The sequence below is a fragment of the Ooceraea biroi genome, chromosome 4 (assembly GCF_003672135.1).
Source record: "Ooceraea biroi isolate clonal line C1 chromosome 4, Obir_v5.4, whole genome shotgun sequence".
Lineage (NCBI taxonomy): Eukaryota > Metazoa > Arthropoda > Insecta > Hymenoptera > Formicidae > Ooceraea > Ooceraea biroi.
Window position 1 is genome coordinate 800,908 of NC_039509.1, and position 23,310 is coordinate 824,217.

At 41.2% G+C, this 23,310-nt stretch overlaps 3 protein-coding genes across 4 annotated transcripts; all 3 read left to right on the forward strand.

Annotated features, from left to right (window-relative positions):
- Nucleotides 1–1,753: 1,753 nt before the first annotated feature.
- On the forward strand, nt 1,754–6,181 carry LOC105283607 (coatomer subunit beta). 2 transcript variants are annotated; one of them, XM_011346504.3, is made up of 9 exons: nt 1,754–1,885; nt 2,154–2,580; nt 2,671–3,004; nt 3,087–3,375; nt 3,450–3,790; nt 3,872–4,133; nt 4,228–5,040; nt 5,128–5,363; nt 5,458–6,181. In XM_011346504.3, exons 2-9 carry the CDS (start codon nt 2,207–2,209, stop codon nt 5,686–5,688), a joined length of 2,880 nt encoding a protein of 959 aa, XP_011344806.1. In that variant the 5' UTR covers nt 1,754–1,885; nt 2,154–2,206; the 3' UTR covers nt 5,689–6,181. The 2 variants fall into 2 exon arrangements, with proteins under 2 accessions (XP_011344806.1, XP_011344807.1); XM_011346505.3 differs by having other exon boundaries at nt 1,770–1,885; nt 2,181–2,580.
- A 3,726-nt stretch (nt 6,182–9,907) lies between these two features.
- On the forward strand, nt 9,908–13,960 carry LOC105283608 (histidine-rich glycoprotein). The gene is made up of 5 exons (XM_011346506.3): nt 9,908–10,133; nt 11,267–11,349; nt 11,918–12,151; nt 12,424–12,567; nt 12,685–13,960. The coding sequence occupies exons 1-5, from the start codon at nt 9,980–9,982 to the stop codon at nt 12,850–12,852; spliced, it is 783 nt and encodes a 260-aa protein (XP_011344808.2). The 5' UTR covers nt 9,908–9,979; the 3' UTR covers nt 12,853–13,960.
- A 2,036-nt stretch (nt 13,961–15,996) lies between these two features.
- LOC105283609 lies at nt 15,997–20,865 on the forward strand. Its single transcript, XM_011346507.3, has 5 exons — nt 15,997–16,238; nt 16,827–17,226; nt 17,334–19,972; nt 20,056–20,289; nt 20,420–20,865. Exons 1-5 carry the CDS (start codon nt 16,182–16,184, stop codon nt 20,768–20,770), a joined length of 3,681 nt encoding a protein of 1,226 aa, XP_011344809.2. The 5' UTR covers nt 15,997–16,181; the 3' UTR covers nt 20,771–20,865.
- The last annotated feature ends 2,445 nt before the right edge of the window (nt 20,866–23,310 follow it).

The window sequence follows — 23,310 nt, forward strand, 5'->3', positions numbered from 1 at the left end:
TCCGATCTTTTTCTGTGCATGCTATATGCAAATAAATTATTCAGACACACACACACACACACACACACGCGCGCGCGCGAGGATTATTTGATAAATCAAACTTTGAGATGAAGAAATTCAACTTCCATTTTTATAATCAGTAAAACGCGCAGCAAATATTTATTCACAATTATTATTGATGGTAAAACGCTTTATGGTTTTTGATTGGTTCTCTAAGAATTATCGACGAATTTAGAGGTAATCTTTAGTTCTTTTCTTTATAATATTTTATTAGACATAAAATGAAGTTTAAGAATATTTTATTTGTATGTATATTTTTGAATTTTTAAGTTCGTACATAAGTGTTCTTTAACATATTAAGAGCAGAATTTAAAAGGTGCTTATTAAATATACTCGATAACGTAGTGGACTAGAACGAGAACTGTGAAGCTCAACGACGCAGGTTCAAATCCCGTGTGAGGTAAGTGGAAATTTTAATTAACAAAAATTGAATACTCTTTCAAATGGTACATTTTCAATGGTACATTATAACTGTATAACAATTTATATGTACACATTGCAAAATAAATCTTGTTTAAAATAAAATAATAATTTGGTATATAATAATTTCGATTTTATCTTTTATTTCGCGTTATGATATTATTAAAACGTTATTAAGACGTTACTAAAAGGTAAAAACAGGTTACGAAGTTACGTCTTTTTAACGTCTCAGAATGTCGTCTTCTGTGCTTGCTACCTGGGCCTTTATCACGTCCCAGGATGTCCAGTGGATGTCCTATGGACGTATTTAGGACGTAAAACATGTACACCAATTTCATAAACAGATATACTATGGACATCCATAACATGTCCAAAGGACGTAAAACGGATGGTCTATGGATATCCTCAATATCCTTGAAGGACATCTGATGGATATCTTTAGGATATCTGTGTGCTGTCTGGGTTCTCACTTAAGTTTTAAAACATGAGTATTTTTAAACTAAGTAAGAATTTTTAACGTTTCAAATCGATCGTAACTAGCAAGCATTCGACAGATGAAGTTTGTTCTTTATTGCTGAACTCCCTGCACTGGGCTGCACTAGTTCAGAGTTTATCCTTTTCCTCCTAATATGGAGTATTACGAAATATAGTTTTGAAAGCTCCCAAAATCTTATTTACTTATTTAAAAAATATGTTTCTTAAACGTTTTGAAACGTGTTATTCAAATATTTGCAAGAAATATTCTAAAAATATTTTTAAATCCATTTTGTGAAATGTTTTGAAACCTATTATGCCAACATTTTTTGAAAATATTTTAATATATATTTTTTTAATATTTTTTGAAATTATTACAAAAAATATTAAATATAAATGTTTCATTAATATTTCAAAATATTATAATAAAATATTTCGTCCAAATATATTTCTAAACTATTTTAAAAATATGTTATAAATTTATGTTAACAAAGTTTGGAAAAAACGTATTTTAAAAATCTTTCTAAAATACTTCAAAAATATTTTGAAATATATTAAATCTTTTAAAATATTTTGTGCTATTAGGGTAGCGATAGCACAGCAATATAAACAAAGAATTCCAACACTAAAGAATGTACATGCCAATGAAGAATGGAAAACGGAACAGGCAATAACGACAAAATTTCCGAATTTCGCCTATTGCTATCGCAAGCTTACCGACTGTAGTAATGCAGGGAACGTCAAATCTGACAAGCACTGTACAGCTACGGAAACTAGCGACATCGTTCTCACGTAGAGCTACCTCCTGAGCTTCCTGATACCGAGATTTGACACGTAAGACACGTATCCGTTTCCCCCTACACCTAGATGCGTCTAAATGTCAGTAAACTTTGACAGGCCAGTTATTTCTGCGTGTGTTTCTTAATATTAGGTACGTGCCCACGTCGTGATCCATAATTGTGCCTCCTACGTGTAATATCGACCGTGTGATATCAGTCTACGGTATTACAATCACATACAATGTGTCAAGACACATAACCTCGCTGATCTTTTTCTTTTCTCTTTTTATTTCTTCTTCTCTCGCGTATCTCGTATCTCACACGAGCTTCTCGTTAATTTCGCACCTACGTTGCTCCCTAAACTCGCGAGACACACTGTCGTCGCTGATAACGTTATCAAGATTCCGTTTTCTCGCGTAGGTTATAAGTGAAAACTTCTTTCTCGAGGCGGCGTTTCACGGAAAGCCGACAAAATGAGTACGACAACCGAGCAACCGTGCTACACCCTGGTAAACGTACCAATGGACACCGAGCCGCTCCAGCCAAACGAGCTGCAGCTGAAGCTTGACCTGGAGAAGGGCACCTTGAAGGCAAAGATCGATGCTATTAAGAAGATAATCCTGCTGTTGCTGAGCGGCGAGAGGTTGCCCGGATTGCTGATGTCGATTATCAGATTCGCCCTGCCCCTGCAGAATCACACTGTCAAGAAGCTGCTACTGATATACTGGGAGATCGTACCGAAGACCTCCGCCGACGGCAAGCTTCTGCAGGAAATGATTTTAGTGTGTGATGCGTATAGGAAGGACCTGCAGCACCCAAATGAATTCGTCAGGGGATCCACTCTCAGGTGCGGATAAACGCAGACGCGAATATAGACCAGGCAGTGCGAACTGAGCAGAATTATATGAAATTAAATATGTTACATTATTGCTTACAGATTCTTGTGTAAATTGAAAGAGCCAGAACTTCTGGAGCCACTGATGCCAGCGATCATTGGTTGCTTGGAGCACAGGCACTCCTACGTCAGGCGTAACGCGGTACTCGCCATCTTCACCATCTACAGAAACTTCGAGTTCCTTATTCCGGATGCTCCGGAATTGATAGCGAAGTACCTCGAGGGCGAGCAGGACATGTCGTGCAGGAGAAACGCGTTTCTCATGTTGCTGCACGCCGATCAGAGCAGAGCGCTCGCCTACCTCGCCGCATGCCTCGATCAAGTGCCCAGTTTCGGCGATATACTGCAGTTGGTCATCGTTGAGTTGATATACAAAGTACGAGCGGATGCGTTATGTATTTTTTCTCCTAATCACAAAGGTATTGCGCAGTGATCGCTGATCGTGATAATTTCTTCAGGTTTGTCTCGCGAATCCATCGGAAAGGGCACGTTTCATCAGATGCATCTACAGTCTGCTAAATTCGCCGAGCGCGGCGGTGCGTTACGAAGCAGCGGGCACGTTGGTGACGCTCTCCAGTGCGCCAACCGCCATCAAAGCCGCGGCTTCCTGCTACATTGAACTGGTCGTCAAGGAGAGCGATAACAACGTCAAGCTCATCGTGCTGGATCGGCTGATCGCTATGAAGGACAGTCCCGTGTATGAAAGGGTGCTGCAAGATCTGGTGATGGATGTGCTCCGTGTTCTAGGTATCGCATTTATGAGCAAGCACAACGAGAAACCGTGCTCGAACTTCTATACGCTGCTTTTCTGGTTTGAACAGGATCACCAGCACTGGAAGTCAGGACGAAGACTCTGGCTCTGGCTATGGATTTGGTAACGACTCGTACAATCGAAGAGATGGTCCAGCTGTTGAAGAAGGAAGTCCTCCGGACAGCCGGCGGGGAACACGAGGACGCTGGCAGGTACCGCCAACTCTTGGTACGGACTCTTCACGCTTGCTCCATGAAGTTCGCGGACGTCGCTGTCACCGTCATCCCGGTGTTGACAGATTTTCTGTCGGAGAACAACGAAGCAGCCGCTACGGATGTTCTCGTGTTCGTTCGCGAAGCCATTCAGAGATTTGAAAATCTCAGACCGCTGATTATCGAGAAACTTTTAGAGGTGCGTTATATACCGCTGTGAATATACTTTTGCCGCTGACAATATTGGCAGATACTGATCTCCAGTTCGATGAATTATTAGGTATTCCCTCATATACGGTCGGTAAAAGTGCACAGAGCTGCACTCTGGATTCTTGGTGAATACGCCACGTCGAAGGAGGACATAGAAGCTGTGATGGGCCGTGTGCGTGCAGCGTTGGGCGAGCTGCCGTTGCTCGAGGCAGAAAATAAGCGTCAAGCTGGCGAAAAGTCCGAGGACGGTAACTCGCAAGCCGCACCCGCGCAGCTCGTCACGTCCGATGGAACGTATGCGACGCAGAGTGCTTTCAGTGCGACGTCTGCGAGTGAGTAATTGTTACCTCTACGATGTACATTGTTCCGATGAAATATATTTCGTTATGTTAATCGTTCATAAATTTGTATCGAATTAATTTACAGGAAAGAAGGAGGAGAAGCGACCAGCATTGACGCAGTACATGATGGAGGGCGACTTCTTCATCGGTGCGTCCTTGGCCACGACGTTGGCGAAACTAGCCCTCCGTTACAAGATGCTCGAGAGCAGTCTCCAGAAGAGCAACCGGTTGCAAGCCGAAGCGATGTTCGTGATGTCGAGCGTATTGCAGCTCGGCCGTTCGGGTCTTCCGATAAAAGCTATGACTCACGACGACGCGGAAAGGATCTCTCTATGCCTGAGATCCCTCGCTTGCCCAACGCCCGTCGTGCAAAAGGTCTTCACCGAGGGATGTCGCGACGCTCTCGGTCGCATGTTGACAGCGAAGGCGGAGGAGGACTCGCAGAATCAAAAGGCCAAGGAGAAGCCGGGCAGCGTGGTTCAAGTCGACGACGCGATTCAATTCCTGCAGCTGAGTCGGGGATCCGACTTAGCCGGTGGCGCCGGCGACGTCTTTGAGCAGAGCTTGAGTGCGGCTGTAGTGGGTCGTCCCGGTGCCAGCGGAGATGCCCCGGCTCCGAGCGCCCTAAGCAAGGTCACCCAACTCACTGGCTTCTCGGACCCGGTCTACGCGGAAGCGCTGGTTCACGTCAATCAATACGACATCGTGCTCGATGTCCTGATTGTCAATCAGACGGAGGACACCCTGCAGAATTGCACTTTGGAATTGGCCACGATGGGTGATCTGAAACTCGTGGAGAGACCGCAGCCGATCGTACTTGCGCCGAGAGACTTCGCCACTATCAAGGCGAACGTGAAGGTCGCGTCTACGGAGAATGGAATCATATTCGGCAATATCGGTGAGTATTTTAGATGCGCAGCATTTGAATGCGCAGCATTTTTGGGGAATGTTTATTTGAGACCATCTTGCTACTTCTGTTTTGCAGTTTACGATGTATCGGGAGCGGGATCCGACAGAAGCGTAGTAGTTCTGAACGATATACACATCGACATCATGGATTACATAGTGCCTGCGACGTGTACTGACGCGGAATTCCGTCAGATGTGGGCCGAGTTCGAGTGGGAGAACAAGGTCTCGGTCAACACAGCTCTATCCGATTTGCGAGAATATCTTGCTCATTTGTTGAAGTCTACAAATATGCGTTGTCTCACGCCTGAGAAAGTAAGGTCTTTCTACTTCGTGCATTCGTACTATCAGAATAATATTGCTGCTAGAAAAAAATCGTAAATTGAATCGTGACTCATTCTCCTTGCAGGCCCTTTCGGGACAATGTGGATTTATGGCGGCAAATATGTATGCAAAATCGATATTCGGTGAGGACGCACTGGCGAATTTGTCCATCGAGAAACCGTTGAACAAAGCGGAGGCGCCAGTGGTCGGTCATATCCGTATCAGAGCAAAAAGCCAGGGCATGGCTCTGTCACTGGGCGACAAGATTAATTCAGCGCAGAAGGGCCCGCAAACAAAGGTTGTGCAGGCTTCTTAAGTCGCATCGTTACGATTAAAATCATTTCTCAGGCTTTCCAAGCGAGGATGGAAACTTTTACGAAATCGGCAAGACTAACGATGTTACTAAATGATTTTCGCGTATTTCTGGCATTTCAATCATCGAGACAACACGAGCATCCCGACATTTTACTGACATCGCTGGGATTTCTTTTGGATTAGTGGATTATTTGGCAATCTAAATATATTGGACTGTCGTTGATATCGCAGTTACATTAAAACGTATTATGCAACGTACGTCCATGTTAATTTATATCACATTTGATTATATTTCCTACCGATGCTATTGTCACATAAGCATGCAATAGTGCGCAACGCGAAGGTAGGATGTATTCATAAATAAGAGAATAAATATATACATATGAAACACTTTACCTACATAAATATTTCGTTTTCCTTAATTTTTTTCAGATGCAATTATATAGAGAATAATGTATGTCTTTTTTAAATAAAATAACTAAGAAAATGGAAAAGCCTTGATTTCTTATTGCCAAAAGTTTTCAGATCTTTAAGATAGATAGGTACTCTGCAATAAATCTTATATTCGAATTTTTCTGAATAATAGTGTTAAAACATTTATAAAATTTATACACATAATAAAATTTAAAAATCACTTATAAATCTTTATTGATAATAGTAAACTAAGAAATTACTCGAAATTTTACGTCAAGATGCGAAAGTTTCATTAGAATTTTAATTAAAGATTTTTTAATTGATCATAAAAATGATACATATAATTTCCTTTTTCATTTCCTTAAATTTAAAGTCCGTCTCCTTTCGGAAGTTTAGTTCGTGGCGTGATGTCGACGAGTTTTTTTCCGATCAGTTTCTTTGCCTTTGAGTTTGATTTAGTCGTCAATATTGAAGTAGTGAGAAGTTTAGGGCTGTATGAAGTTTCCGGTCGTGCCCTGAATGAACTGCTTCCGTCTTTGATTGAAGATGCGCTCGTAACTGCAAAAGCGAGCTTCCTTTGACTCTGCGGTTGTACTGGAGTTTTCGTAATATTAGGAGTTGTAGTAGTAATACACTTCGCGGTAGTAAACTAAAGTAGTAACAGTGGTAAGATGAGTAGTAGTAGTGGTCTTGGTAGCAGTAGAAATAGTACGTTTCATGACGGTAGAAGTACTCGTTGCATTGGACGCAGCAATAGTAGAAATAGTAGAAATAGCTGGAGCAATAGTACTCATAAATTAAATTGAGAATTGAGTAATCACGGATATTGAGCAGAAATCGAGGATTGTTCTAAAGAAATAATAAGAGATTAGTGCTAAGAAGGGGAAGTATATAATAAACTATTTATAATATTTGTAATATGATATAATTATTATATAACATACATAAATACCATTCTTGCATGTATAAGAAAATATCCGAAGAAATTGCGTGTTTAGAGAAACATTCTTTAAGAAACTAGATCTAGATTTCTGACCGAGTTATCGATTTGTTATGTCATGAAAATTCTTGTGTTCGTAAACAAATCATTAGTCGATATTATAGGCATATAGAGAGGAATGCGCGACTTGTTATTTTTTATGATTATTAGTAGGCACACGCAGCGTGTCGGAAATGTGGCTTGAAAAAGAGGGGAACGACGACACGTCTCTCATCCACATGTGGCAATTCGATTATTCCATTCAACTTCTCCATCTGAAGCAGGCGTCACTACCGACGTCTCACAAGGGATCCAACATATCGCTGTAATATTTCTACCGCTTCAACTCACTCAGCAAAATACTACAGCAGCTGATTCAAGCTGCAGGCAAAGGCGAATAACACCAAAGTATATATGGAAAAGAACTTCACTTCAAGAAGATGTCGATCGTCATTTATCCAATGATATTTAAACGGAAATCGTAGCTCCGCTTTAATATAGAATACCATGATTGAAAAATATTAATATTGTGATATTTTTTGCTCTCACGCATTAATATAATATCATTTAGAATTCAATATTTTAGAAACATTAAAAATTAGAATTTAGAAAAATTAAAGAATTTAATATTGATTAAATACAAGGGAATATCTTCTAAATTCGTAAATAATGCCTTTGGCATATTTGGCGAGGAGATATCTGAAGAGGTCTCGTCTCAGGATTGATAAAATGGACAAATTTCAAGACATTAAACACGTTCGTCACTGCAAATAGATCCTCCGCAATCAGGTATGGATCGAAATTATCTTAATTTTCCCTTGGTATCAGCACCGGATGGATCCTTTCGTATCTCGGTGCATTGTTGAGGATAAGTCGCGGTCTAAAAACACTGGTCACCATAGATAAAGCATATTTCTAGTGAAATCGATAAAATTCCACATGTCTTGCAAATAAGTCTTCAGATCGTCGATGTATATCTTGAAATTTTCGAGTCTGTTAACTGAGGTAGGCTTAGATAGATATGAAACACAAATGCAACGTAAAAAGAGATTATATTATCTTATCTGTTAGTTATTATACCTTTCTTATCTCTTCCATATAAAACCGAAGATGTATAGCATGACGATACCTTCCAAGGGGGTAGAAGCAGCGCCTCTTTGACGAGCTAAATAAGTCTCGAGGTTTCTCTTCATTTCCTGAGTGCCCAGGAGCCTAACAATTTCCACTTTCGCACGCTGCGACACCAGCATGAGCACAACTACAAACATGTTCGTAGTGCGAATCGTTAATTAAGTAACGGTGCTTTTATTGTTTCACGATACAATTCGATACGAATTTATAAAATCGTTCTACTTTCTATTTCTCTTCTGTTTATATTTTGAAATTAAAATTAAAATTTGTTTCTGTCTATTCTCTTAAATCTTTCAACGTGATATTAAAGCCAGAAATCGGATACAGTTATTAAAATCAACCGTCGACATTGAAAATAAAATCGCACCATACGCCACGGTACCGACGCAAGAGATTGCGCAAATATTTGATCCGCTATTAGAACGCTGCGCGGTCAATAGTCACTCCGGGGAAATGTTCGCGACAAACCACGACTTTGCCCAGGAACAATCGCGGTCCATTAATGCAAGCTGACTTAACAATATCCACCGTGATACGACGCGGATTAATAATTTTAATTATACAACAAAGAAGAAGAAAGAAGAATACTTCATTACGCGCAATCCGCATTAAAAAGCATTTTTTATGTGATTTACGGACTTTCCGCGGCAGCCAGAGAGCAAGACGACAGGGGTGAAGAGCTCGGGGGTTGCGTTACGCCGGAACGAACGACTCGTGAGGAAAGAGCGGAAGAGGAGGTAATTGTTTGCACGGTGGCTCCTGTCTTTCCGGCCATGGTTGCACGCGATGTTTGCTCAGTAGCTCAATCCGAAGGATCGAGCGATCATAAGAGCTATCCACGCCGCTTCTGTCCGCTTCTTACTCATCCGATCATCCCCTTGTCGCCGAAGTTTTCTACCGTTTCTGCTAGGTATACCTACAGCACGCACACGCAAGTTATGTATATCGTCCATCTGCTCGTTTGACGCGGGCACGTGGGACAGGGTGAAATAGACAAAACGACATTACTTGAGCAAAAAACTTAATGAAGAATAAAGAGAGGGTTCTGGCGAGTTAAGTTTCGCAGATGTTGAAATCTGTTATCAAAATCTAAACACGTATGCTAGTCAGTTAATACTCTGCAAAGGTAAATTGCCGTACAAATGAGTACTTATAGTTCACAAATGCATGCCTCAAAACGATCAAAAGCTAATAAATTTCGAGTCAAAGCTGTATCAGCAATTTGCAAGTCAAAATTGTTTCGTTCGGCTGCGAACTCAAAGTGCATAAATTAGGAGACAGAGTAGGTTGCTACAAAAATTGCTAGAAACTAAACTATTAGTTATCAAAAGCGCTCTAACACTTTACAACTAAAATTCCGCTTAACAAATTGTAAGACAAAAACTGTGCTATGGATTAATCAGCAAAGAACGTTGATAATCGGATATCTCGCTCGAAGATTCGTTCTTACTGGCAGCGCGAGAGACAAGTGGAAAGGAGCGGGTGAAAGTGATACGGAGCGGACAAAGAATCTCAAGCGAGCAGACGCAGGCTTTTTCGCTCTTCCGCGCCGTCATCCTGTGTCCATCCGGAAGAGGAAAGTCTTCTGAATAGGCCGACAGGAAAAACACCTGATCGCCTGGCTGGCGGCGGCGAGAGGAAGTGCTCGCACCAATAAATCTCAGCCACGGTCGCAGACGCATCTCAGTACCTCGTGTCATCCTTAACATCTTTCTGCAATATCTTCAACGCGCTTCCTGCACGCACGCGTGCGCGAAATAATACCGAGATGCCGTCATGGGTCGGCACATTGAGGATACTGTGGTTGCTCTTGATCTTGGTGGCCCTTCACGAGGGCTCGCCGGCAGTCAGAAAGGTCAGGAAGGCTCCAGCCAATTTCCGTTATTCCAAAGATCTAGTGGCGGCAGCTACGGATCACGGTGGTACGTAATCGTTGTTTCGCTCGCGAAATTATGAAGCGTTGTGACTGATTAAAATCGACGACCTACGATATGTTTCATATTTAACAAATGTCATATTAAGCGAATGTCGTTAATTCCAAAAATTCCAAAAACATTGCGCGCATTGATCGTTCTATAATATTTCAGTTTCGATTGTATTTTTAAGCGTGCTGATTTGTTAACGCATTGATTGATAATCAATCATCCATACGTTAAATTAATATGCGTAAAATAATATTTATTTATAAAGCAGCAAATCGGATATAAATATGCAGGGAGAAAATTTCGACGTTGTAAAACTGCGATTGTGTTTTGTTAATATCTTCACACGCGCCGCGTTCGCTTTTATGCAATGCGAATAAAAGATCTAACCGATTTTGGCGTTGACGACTGCAAATATATTCGCGAGAACAGAGCTCTCGGTAGATTATGCGGATTCACTGCAGATCGTGCTAATTCGCCTGTGTTGGAGAATTAAAAGTGTATTCGCGAATTGTTTTAAAAGTTATAATATAGCACATGTGTCGTACGCACATATAAATGCAACATATATTCGTTGCGTTTTAATCTGTAACAACTATGCTTCCTATTTCATGTTTTAATTCCTTTCTCTCTTCTTATACTAAATTTTAAGCAATTTTTCACGATGCGTCACTTGATCCTCACGCAATTTCAGAAATCTGTGTGACGTGCACGGTACACATTGGTTGACATATTCATTGAAGGATACAAACTGACATTTGTTTTGATATCTGAGAAATAGAAACTGAAATGTCATCTTCCATTAAAGATTTTCCTTGAAAGAGTGTCTTTCAAGAAGTAAGAACATTGATGACAGAATCCTCAGGCTTAACATACTCAATGCTACGACTTTTCCGTCGACAAGCAAGCGGCTAATTTCGTCTTCAATATTTCATCTCCGTTTTATCAATAAAACGAACAATATCTGTGAATCTGTAAAGAATTGTCTCTGACAAAAAAGGTCACAATAGAGAAACTCCGACAAAGTAAATGATCGCCTTTTTAAGCCGCGAAACGGGACTCGTTAAACGGGAGAAGAGCAGTCCCTCAACGACGTTGCAAATCGATACTTTATTTAGATTTTATTTGAATAGGGAAAGACAGTCATCGCGAGGAGGCCACCGGTTCGAAACATGAGGAGGATCATCGCGACACGCATGGCCACAAAGGCGACAAGGTATGACGTCCTCTCCGGCGTCTCTCCCGCGTTCCTGCGATATCCAGGCCGACGTCATCGGTGATTCCTTCCCTTTTTTTATCACCCTAATATAAGCATCCCGGTGCTACCCCTTTCTCTTCCACCGCTAACCCGGAGATATTTATTACACGGTCGTTCCTGTAGGAGCATCGTTCTCGGGGACGAAACGGAGGCTCGTTCGGGGCCAGGTTTCGTACGCGACTATAAAGTTTCTCACCCTTTTGTGCCGCGCTGAACGTTCCCGATACCGCTTTAGATTTCTGCAAATCCCCATATTCGCAAGAGGCAGCTTCAAAACTGGCTGAGGATCTCGTACTTTATTGACATTCTAATAATACCATGATTTCGTCAATCGAAATTCGCTTTTTAATAGAACAGAGTTCTCTCGACTCCTCGATATTACGACGTTGTGTATCCTCCATGAAGATCCATCGTCCGTTTTTCATCGTCTGTCGACAAGGCCTCGCGTTATCGCCACATCAACCCTTAATAACAATCTGTAATATTTTTCCTTAACTGCTCAATAAGACGTATCTTGATTGCGAAGGGTTACAAGGCGTTCCACGAGTTCGACAAGATTGACAAGGGCCATCTTGACAAAGAGAAACACAAACATGAGTATGACGAAGAAGATGGCGAAGAGAAAAAAAACCACGATGAAGCCGGTCACTATGGCGAGGAGCATCATGGCGAGGACGGCGAGAAAAGTGCGAAATTCGGCGAAGACGGCAAGCATCAGAAAGGGTACAGTACGAAAGGGGAGCACAGCGTTTTCAAGAAGGTATAATGCATGTCAGTGTTTTGCTTGGCGAAATTAATTCGTTCCGGATAATGTAATACATTGGCTCGAATCGCGTATCAATGCAATAAAATCGCGATAATTTAAAGAACGCGTTGATTGCGGTTTTCTGATCACACTGAAAATACAATTAAACACTTATACATTTGCGTTGTATATATCTCGATTTAAGTCATATAGATGAACGTGACAATTTATGATTTTATTAGCAAGATTTTTATGCTTTTGAATGAATACATGATCCTTGCTTAAAGGATGAGTACGAAAAGAAGCACGATTTTTACGACGAGTACCACGAGGATGGAGGAAGCGAAAAGCACGGTGGATGGCACGAAGAACACGAGGGCAAGAAGGGCGGCCATGAGAAGAAGGGTTACCTGCACGCCGGGCATCATGAGGTTGTTATTTATTAAAATTGCATATTTTCTTCGTAATGTTTGCATGTCTGTATGTTGCGCATCAATTCTGCTTTGCTTCGCAAGCGCATTTGTATGACACTTCGCTCTTAATTCCAGGGTCATCACGGTGCGGGGAAGAAGCACGAGGGTGGTCACCATCATGACGAGAAGAAAGGTCACAAATCGGCCGAAGGGCACGACAGTCATCACGAGCATGACGAGAAACATGGCCATAAAGGCGGTCACGCTTCGAGCCACAAATGGTCGAAATCAAATCATCATTAACGAAACTTATTTTTCTTTGTATAACTACATAATACGCGCTTTGTTTGTATATCGTCTTTGTTGAGAATTTCATGGACATATCGAAAGTACGTTGGAATAGCATTAAATAGCGCGGTAGTGATCTTATCAAGAAAAATAATAACAGTTTTAATCTCAATAAGTTTTTAAAGACGATAACGTAATATCGAAACGCTAGACAAATATTTTGATGTAAGTGCGAGTATCTTGAACAAATATAATTTATCTACGTCGAGACACATGGTGCAGTTTCTCGAACAAGTCTGCATTATACTTGTCAATTGTCACTTGCTTGATTTGAATCAACGCGGTGATGCCGATCGCTGCGAAAAAAGAAAAGTGAAAACCGTGGCGTAAATCGGTCGTGCTTCAATGCATGTTGCATTGTGTGCGAGAGCTAGCGAAATTTGTACACTTTAAGCCAAATGCATGGCATCGAGACGACCTTACGAGTCCTTGTTTTTCCTAGAAAGCAATAGAAAGAATTTCTATATCGATTTTATGTTTGACACGCACGTAATTATTTTATTAAATAAAAGTCGGAATTAAAAACTATTCATGTCACGAATTTCATGCTTGTTTTCTTGGATTATAGAGATTATAGAGATTATAGAAATTATAGATGGATATTTTGCTGTTGTAAGTATTGCATAATTGTATAATATTTTTATGAAATAATTAAGATAATTATTCCACGTGTTATAGAATGAAATCAATTTTATTACATGTTCCATTATGGATCATTATCTTGAATAGTGCTGCTATTGTACATGAACTGATATTTCCATAATTAATGTATGAATAATGTTGATACAGTCATTGAAAATATACAGCATGTAATCCCATCGTAATGCAGATATGTTACTCCGAAAATCGATCAAACCGCGATTGTCCAATGTATCTATTTTCTGGTAAATTTACTCAACGATCAAACTTTAGTAATCAATTATAGTGTGTGCAATTGATCTGCTGGTATTATACTATGATTGGTTTGACACCTATCCATAACAGTTAAGTATATTTATTTAGATGTGTTGGCACAATTACTCCTTAAGTTAATTGATTTAGTGATTACACAATAAACAACGAATCTTATCGCGCGCGCGCATTCTCAAGAATATAATATATCTTTAATAACATATATAATAATACCTTTCTATGAGCACGTGCAAATATAAATATCATATTAATGTGATATCAATGTGGTATTTATGTTATAAAAATTTTGAATAATAAAGTTTATCTTAATGTTAATATTCTCCATTTTCCTCCCTCTTTAAACGAATAAGGAAAAACGAGTAAAAAATATATAAACAAAAAGAATAAACTTGTCAAGTTTTTTGTTTTATATTATATTAGCGAGAAATTTTCGATAAAATTTTAGTTTGCACAAGATCAAGAAAGAAGAATAGCGTTTTATCTATTTTGCATTTCTAAGTCTTCAAAATTCGATCTTTGTGATATCACGATATTGAATTTCGCAGAAATAAAAACATACGTAAAGGACCGTTGCGTGTAATAAGGTCAGTACGCGTTCGTCGAGACGAATACCGCCAGGACGAGGAGTCCGTGAAGATTGTAGTGGAAGATTGTTAAAGACTCTTAACTTGTTAACGACTCTTTGCTCACGTAATATTCGTTTTGTGGGTGGAAAACAATGTCAGAATCATTTAGTGTCCGTGACATAAGTCGATGAATCCTGCCCTTCATTCCTCGATGTCAATTGAAGAAATTATTGCGACTCTGCTCATATCAATCTAATTAAGTAATTTTAATCAAGTAATTTTTATTTTATTTTACAATGTGATATCATGAGTGTTCTATCGTTTTATAAACTTTAAATTTATAAATAATTCTATAAATCATTTTGTTTTAAACTAAAGTACGTTTATCAAAATGATAATCGTTTTACTATTTTAGATCTATCTCGATCTCGAAATATCATGCAAACTTTTTATGCGAATCTCATTGACCGAAAGTTTCGAAACGCATCTAGATTGGCAACAGATATAATTGCATAACAAATTCTTTTCAATTACCTCTTCTAATTAAGACTCAATCTAGTGTTGCCGAACATGAACAGTGTTACGAGCGTCGTAATTGTTCCATTTAAGCTTGAATGCACGCAGAATTCGACGTAATGATCGCGTGAAAAGTCACGCCACGAAACTCCTTTTCACTTCAGCTGACATAATCAATCAATTGCCTAGTCGAATGAAACTCCTGTGTATTTATACTAGAATCGCAGTTATTCTCTTAAAACTAGCAAAATAATTTTAAAATTGTTTTGTAAAAAAATTATATTGAGTTAACATAAAATGTAAGAATCATAAAATCGTAAAATATAAAATAAGAAAATCGTAAGACAATGGTAAAAGACATAAGAAATTGCAAATAATGGAAAGTGGACTGGATATATGCACAACATATAATATCAACTAAGGAAATTCTTGAAACGTATCAGAGCATTGCGCGGAAAATAAGAGGATAAATCCATTCCGTCATTATGGTGGTCCAAAGTAAGTTGGCTTGTGGTTAATTCTTTTGATCAAGTTCCATCGTCACGTGTAGCGGGACTGCAATTCGCTCCGTTCTATTCTCTTTGAAGTAATAATCTACGTGATGGCGACAACCGCAGGAGATCGTGTGTGACTTTACGCGATGCGCATCGTCATGATGTTCTACGTATTGAATTCTGTAGCATTAATCTAACGACTACGCAAAATTCGTTCTCATTTGTCAGTGCCATTGTTTAGCCACCGCTGATCAATATTGCAAATCATTTGCGACAGCTGCGTTCCACGCGAGCGTCAAGCGTTACGTCTTTTTCGTATGATAGATTGGCCAATGCAAGTGATTTTGCCTTTTTTAATGTATATGTTGATACGCGGCAATCGCCGAAAGGAGAAACACTACATGCATAAATAGGAATTGTCTCGCGACATAAGATCTGGCACATTTTGCATACCACGCGAGCGCAACGTGCTCGCTTTCCGCGTGTTACGATACCTCAATAATCGATAAAAAGTGTTGCGTAAGGGCCGTTAATAATAGACTCAATAATAAGAGATCGGGATGCTTTCAGATCTCGGTTTCTCGGCCGAGCGACGATCTTGTGCAATCGAAACAGAGAAAGGAGGAAGCCAAATCGTAGGAGCAGCTTCGTCGGTGGTTCCTTGAGCACTTTGAGGCGCCTAATTGCTGTAAAACTGTCGTATCATTCGCGAGCGGTTTTCTGATAGAGGAAATCGATATAATTGCCCGGCCGCGTAAGGACCGCGGCTCAGTCTTTGTCGCGGTCTCCACGAACGATGAAAACCTACCGGAAACCACCGGTGGCTACAGTGCTACTGCTGCTGGTGCATTTGGTAATATTTCGGACGAAGTCCTTGCGCGATCCTTCGATAACGAAACCGCGGCAGTGTGATGCGTGATGAGCAAAATGACGGCTGATGTTACAATGAGAATTTAATTAATTTCCGTCACGTTGTGACGTTTTGTATTAATGCAATAATGCACGAACGCGTTGCCATAAATGTCGAAATAAATAATTCGCGGTAAATGTTCAAATGCGAGGGCTGCCAGCAACAAAAGGTCCGTGGCGTGTATACGTCAACTTTTAATTAAAGGGACGCAGCGAGGGAGGATGAAGTGATGCAGTGCCGAATACTGTGAAATATTACATGTGATCTTGTCTGACCTCACAATAATTTAACTAATATGCGTGACATATTCAACGATAACAAATTTTAGCGTATTTATAAATAATTATTGTACCCGCGAGTAACTGCGTGAAATATGAAAATCCATCAAATTGACGTTCCTCGAATTGCTTCTCAAATAAACGAGACATCATTAGTGTTTCGCAATTCGTGAAATAATGCCTGCGCGATGTAACTAATTTACATAATAAATCTTTATTAGTACCGACGTAATTAATGTTGGCGTGTTCGCAGTTTACGTCTCAGATCGGTGATGCAGCCGCAGAGCGCGACGACACGAGCATCTCGAGCGTCGAGAAGCCTCCCGGAAAAGTCATCCTGGAGGAGATGATCATCACCGGAAGCGGAGACGACACTCGAATGACCGCGGACGCGGTGGCGAAGAATTCTACGCAGATCGAGGATGAAATACTCTCGCTTCTATCGAAACGTGAGATACGTAAGCGACATGCAAGGCGGCCTTCGTCGAAATCAGATCAGGATGCAAATCAATCGAGCACCGTGATCGTCGATGTAAGGAACGATGAGGTCGATCTGGAGAGGCTGAAGCACGCCATCGCGGAATACGAGCCGCGGAGAATCGTCTCGAGAAAAACGAAGAGGAAAATCGTCGACGGTCTAAACGCTACTCACGGTAAATAAAGCAAGATTATTTTTCCTTCGATGTAATACAAACGAGATATTTCATATCGTATCGTATCCGGCAAAATTGCTGTTCTCTGAAATTTGTTTGTTCTTTAGATGTACGCGGGATAAGCGGAGAATCCGCGGGATCAGCAAATGAAGATCTCCAGAGAACCTACCACGAAGTGTTGCGTAACATTTCGCAAGGAATGCCCACAATAATCGCGACCAACGCCGGCGCGGCGACGTTCAACCCTTACTTATCCCAGGCGACGAAGAGTTTGAAGCAAACCCGTGTACCAGAAGTGACAGCGTCCACCGATGACGCCGAGAAATCATCAAGTCTTGACATTAATTCTTCTTACACGCCGCTCGCCACCTTGAAGAGTAAGAAAACGAAGAAGTTACTCAAAAAATATTTGCAACCAAATCGCACTGCTACGGCTTCTGGGCTTTCATCGATCGGCGGATCAAAGCCTGACGAAGAAGCTGGTAATAATGGATCGACCGAAGTCAGTGTACCCAGCAGGAAGCCGAAGAATGTATCTTTATCTACTCAATCACCATCGAACGCTTATTCCAATCCAACGGAAAAACCTAGGAACCTTCGTCAGTGGAACCTTCAAGAGTCCTCGACTACGATACCTTCATTTATTTCCCCTAATAATAGTAACGCTTACAACGTTCTCAGCATATACAATTTGAACGTTCCGAACGGTGCAAACAACCTTTATTTACCGAGATATAAGGCGATGCCAAGGCCGTTCTCCATCTCGCAACTGCCCAACTCACCCGTTACCAATAATCTCGAGGTGTCACATCCGAAGCCGAGTTCTTCATCGGTCAATCTTGACCCCCAATCGATCACCCGTTCGTCCGGAAACGTTCTTCCGCTGGTTCTGCCAACAGATCTCTTCAATCCAGCTGCAACGCGTCGTTACGTGCCGATAAAGCGCGCGAATCGCGTCAATCCTAATGGAAACTCCATGATCATCACCGAAGCGAGTCCGTCGACGAGTCCCTTGGGAGGAGGAATTACCTTTGAGAAGTCAAGTGCAGATTATGGTGCACCTTACGCGAACGTAATTGGCACTGCGAGGAATCCCCCGGTCGCTGCTAATGGTCACCAAAGCTCCCGCAGGTTGGATTATTATCCAATTATGGGAAATCCAGCAGAACGGACCGTCGCGGAAACGACGAAGACTGCGACGACTTACGTACCTGGTCAAACATCGGCTTTGTACGATCTGCAGCGACTGAAGGACCCGCAGGTCATTCGCAAGAACGGTTTTCTGCCCAGGATCGATACTCACGGTAGTCCTGATGTCGGAAAGTCGGACCCGAACTTCAATATTGGACTCGCGCTGTACAATAAATTTGCGAACTTGTACTCGGCTAATGCACCGAAAGCAGTGACGCAAGATTATCAAAACTTTCAGCAACCGACTTCGCCCTCGCACACGGCAACAGTCTCGCAACAAGTACCTGCGTTTTCTTATTACGTAACTCTGAAACCCAAATCTCCTCCGTTGCCGAAAATCCGGCCGAATGTTTCCGTTAAACCTGCGCTCGCGCCGTATTTCGACAGTAAACTGCTCGCTTTGCAAGACGTGAGCGAAAAAGAATCTAATAGTAATAAAGAGAGCGCCGAAACGAACGAGCAATCTCGTGTCGAAGACAAGGATGAGACTGAAAATGGAACTGTCGATAATAGGAACAATCTTGGAAATTATCAAACTCGAATTAATCACGAAGTTTACAAAGTTGACAAAACGCCGAACCAGCAACATGAGAAAGACGATAGTGAAGAAGATCAGCAGCAGATACGCGATTATGGACATCAGAATAAGCAACAGCGTGATGAAAATGACGAGCGTAATGAGCATGAAAGCATTCATCTCGAGAATGACGGAGATGAAGAAGAGTCTGATGAGACGCAAGGAGATGAATACGTCGGTATCGGAGAGAGGGAAAATGGACAAAATCGCAATTATTATCATCAATATGGCAGACACAAATACGATCAAGAAGATTCTGAAGAAGAGCAGCAACGTGATGATCGTGATGATGATAAAGAGCATGAAAATCGAAAGAATCATCGCAATAAAAGCGATCGTCGAACCGATGTCAAGCAGAAAATTGTGAACAAGGAAAAATATCCTGACTTGCGATATGATGATGACGAAAATTATAAACAGGATAAAGAATATCGCAATCGCTACGATCGAAAGAAGTCAGCGCGCAATGATCGACGCAAGAAAAATCGGCAAGATCACAGACGCGAGGATCCTGAAGATGAAAGCATTACCGAAGATAAACTAGTCGCTCAACATTCCAAAAATCAAGATGGACCACGCAAAGAATACGAAAAGAAACGAATTGATGACAGTTATACGGCGCACAAGTATCGTCATTATGAAACACCACAAAAAGATTCACGCCATGAAGAACACAGACGTGAGGAATACAGTGAAACTAATCCTAAACACGTTCGTAAAGAGTATCATCATCATCATCATCAACCTGCTAAAGATGATCATCATGATCATCATAGACACGATGATGAAAATCATGATAAACATCATGACGATCAGGAAGTCTATGATCACATTCACGGCGAGACTCAAGAACATGCACACAAACATAAGGAACACCATGAGAAAAAGAAAGATGAAGAGGATCATAATTTCGAGAAGGGCGAAGGTTCAGAACTTGAAGCGGAACATCACGGACATGAGGGAGAAAAAGGACACAAGGTAAATTATTTTGGATTTCGAAAATTATTAGTTCGGATATACTACATTTAACTTTTCATAACTAATAATTATTTTTATTGAAGGGTTACAAGGTCTGGCACGAACACGATAAGACCGAAAAGGGTCACCACGACAAGGAACACGCTACCAAAGAGTACGATGAGAAAGACGGCGAAGAGAAAAAGCACGAGGAAGAAGGTGGATATCACGAGGAACATCATCATGGCGGAAAGGGTGAAAAGACGGCAGAATTTGATGAAAAGGGCGAACACAAGAAGGGTCACAGTACGCACGGCGAACATTCAGTGCATAAGAAGGTAACATGACGGAAAGCAAAAATAGGATTTTCAACGGAATTGAAATTAACATAAGCGATCAATTTATAAAAATTAAACGGTTTTAATTACAGTTTTATTTTATCGTTTGCTATTACTATTACAATTGCAGGACGAGTACGAGAAGAAGACCGAGTTCTTCGATGAGTTCCACGAGGATGGCGACATGGAGAAGCACGGCGAACATCATCACGAGCACGAGTCGAAGAAGGGAGGCCACGAGAAGAAGGGCCACCACGACGCCGCCAACCACGAGGAGAAATACGGCAAGAAGGAGAAGCACGAGAAGGGCGATCACCATCACGAGCACAAAGGCCACAAAGTCGAGGAGGGCCACGATCATCATCACGATCATGATGAGAAGTACGGCAAGAAGGAGGGGCACGAACACGGGAAGAAGTGGAGCTTCAAAAAGGGCGACGACGGTGGAAGCGCAGGCGGCGGTCACAAGCACGATCGCTGAGCTGGAAGACGTTAAAAATAATGGAGACGATAATTTTATAACGATCGTCACGATATTCATGATTTTCGATTCTGCGTCGCTTCTGAAGCAAATTGATGTTGTGCGAGCGTATTATCGCTATCGACCGCGTGAAACATTATTTTAGGGAGACGTTACGTGTTGTTATCTGTATTGATCATCCACAATTGAGATACGGTATATCGTATATGACGTACATAGTACGTGGCGTTGTAGATTACGATGTTATCTAGTTCCAATTAAGCAAGAGCGACCGGAAGGATCGAAAATATGATAGAAACGTCATAGAGAGTTGCAACCGAAGTGGAAGTAACTGACCTCCGCGAGATCAATTTCAATTTCCTGATTATCCGGAAATTCGTATACGAGCTATCGTAGATAAATTTTTGTTTTTGTCAATTCAAGAGAAAGTCACTTGTCTGTCGCTCGATTATCCCGTGGTGCATAGTTACAAAAAGCGATAAGAATACAAAAATTGCAATCTAAGAATTGTTGTATAACATAGTCGCTAATTATAATCTTACGTACATCTATCGCTTTTGTCAATCTATTGTCACCGAGTTTCTCGATATATTACTTGTACGAACATTCTCGTGTTATGTCTCATTAAAAGGCCACCGATAACGAGACGTAGCATACGTCTCATTAAGCGTTGCAGTTTGTAATACTCTGCGAAAGAAGGTCAAACTTGTTAAAATTAAATTCCTAATTATACGAATGTCGTTTACAGATATATTTCTTTCTCGTTTGGTCATTGGAACGACTATGAGACACCCAACAGTCGCGCTCATCACCGATCACCTTCGAATAGGAAGTAATACAATTAATTAGGGAGCAATACTTTGTTATTGTACGCAATTGGAGGTACCGATGATCAATTCCGCTGAAACTGCAATTTCTTCGTTACTTCTGCTAACACCTCGCTACGTACGTCACTTACGTTTCTGTCATAAACGGGGGAGTAAGTCCGCCATTTTATGTCGCGTTAAAGTATTTGATATCCACATGGGGATACATCTGGGACGAGCAGCGGAACAGTGTCATTTGTGTCTCCTTACGCCCCCGATGAGAGGAGACGTTAAAAAAATTCTTCCCTTCCACTTTCCTCTCTCCGTCGACTAAGTTATTTTTAAAAATTTTCCAAACGAGGTTCTCGGCGAGTGTGATCATAAGAACAGATGCACGGAATGTCCCGTCTTTCATCTCTCTATTCGCTATTCTCTATTATTCTTCTTTCTTCGTCATCCAATCACGATAACACGCTCTTCCGTCTTCCCTGTCTCCGGGCGGAAGTATCGATCAGTCGCGTAGCATTCAAGCTCGTGGGATCGCGAAGAGGATTCTCAGCGCGGGAGAGCCGCGGATGCAAATGACAGACGATTTACGACTCGCGTTTTATTAGAGAGACGCTATCAGTTCCTGGTGGGCAGCGACGGAAGATCTCTCGGGGATGAATCGGGTTAATATCGGGGCGTCGCTAATCATCAAGGTTGCCGAGACGGACGTCGGGACGTTCGGCTCACATTAGTATATGATCGCCGCCCGGCGTTTAAGCCACGTGAGAACTGACCAGCGGCTTCGACTTGTCCGTTCTGGCGTCATCGCCACGTGTCGCACGTAATCAGAGCGACGAAATGCAATTCTTTTTCACGGTGCCAGAATGAATGGTGACATTGGAACTATTACGCTACACAAAGTACAGCGAACTCGTTTCTTTTTATTGCATTGCGAGCGCATTCAGCGCGCGCGTACGTGTGGGACGATATGCGTCACATCATCAGATGAATCCGGATAAAAGGTGAACCAGATGCAGACGCCTAATTCGCAGTTTGAATTTTCCAGGGGAAAAATTTCACGGAGGGTAGTACGAGAAAAAGGACGTTCCTGAAATTGTACTGCATTCTTGGCATCGCATTCCTGACATTGCTTGTGAAAGGATTATTCGCTCTCTCGTCGCTTCTGACGTAAGGGGCAAGTGATACTGATATCAAGGACTTTTACAAAAAGAAGTAAAATAGTAGTTGGAAGTAAAAATGCTGTTAATTTGTATGTTTCAATTTTGTTCTCGCTTCTTGCATATAGGAATCGAAGAAACGTGTTCTCTCCGTTTTGTAGAACAGGTCGGCGGTTAAATCTAGTTTTTATCACTTTTCGATGGAGACATACATAACATGTTCTTTAATACTCTTTTAGCACTCTTGCAATAAATATTTTGCAATCTTATTAGAGTTGCTATTTTAAACTAATGTCAGTACGATTCTAACATTGCAAATGTCACAAATACGATGCAAAAACGATCTTTCGTTTTTTTCCCTCTGTTTGCTAACGACTAACGATGAGAATCGATTCATACTCGGACAAAAGCTCAGAGAATTCCCGTCTGGCGGTCATAAACATTTGTAAACATTTATGGAACGTGCGAATCTACGAGTAATTACAGATGAATTATATTAAATTAGACGTTAAATTTAATTCGCGCCTTAATGCAATGCTACACGGTCCTCCATTAGTTCACGAACGAA

Bases quoted from the DNA above. Each gene is read 5' to 3' on its own strand.
- LOC105283607 (XM_011346504.3), top strand. From the start codon at position 2,207: ATGAGTACGACAACCGAGCAACCGTGCTACACCCTGGTAAACGTACCA. The intron at 3,376-3,449 runs GTATCGCATTTA...TGGTTTGAACAG, and splicing joins GGATGTGCTCCGTGTTCTAG to GATCACCAGCACTGGAAGTC. The intron at 5,364-5,457 runs GTAAGGTCTTTC...TTCTCCTTGCAG, and splicing joins GTTGTCTCACGCCTGAGAAA to GCCCTTTCGGGACAATGTGG.
- LOC105283608 (XM_011346506.3), top strand. From the start codon at position 9,980: ATGCCGTCATGGGTCGGCACATTGAGGATACTGTGGTTGCTCTTGATC. The intron at 12,152-12,423 runs GTATAATGCATG...CCTTGCTTAAAG, and splicing joins AGCACAGCGTTTTCAAGAAG to GATGAGTACGAAAAGAAGCA. The intron at 12,568-12,684 runs GTTGTTATTTAT...TCTTAATTCCAG, and splicing joins TGCACGCCGGGCATCATGAG to GGTCATCACGGTGCGGGGAA.
- LOC105283609 (XM_011346507.3), top strand. From the start codon at position 16,182: ATGAAAACCTACCGGAAACCACCGGTGGCTACAGTGCTACTGCTGCTG. The intron at 17,227-17,333 runs GTAAATAAAGCA...TTTGTTCTTTAG, and splicing joins CGGTCTAAACGCTACTCACG to ATGTACGCGGGATAAGCGGA. The intron at 19,973-20,055 runs GTAAATTATTTT...TTTTTATTGAAG, and splicing joins AGGGAGAAAAAGGACACAAG to GGTTACAAGGTCTGGCACGA.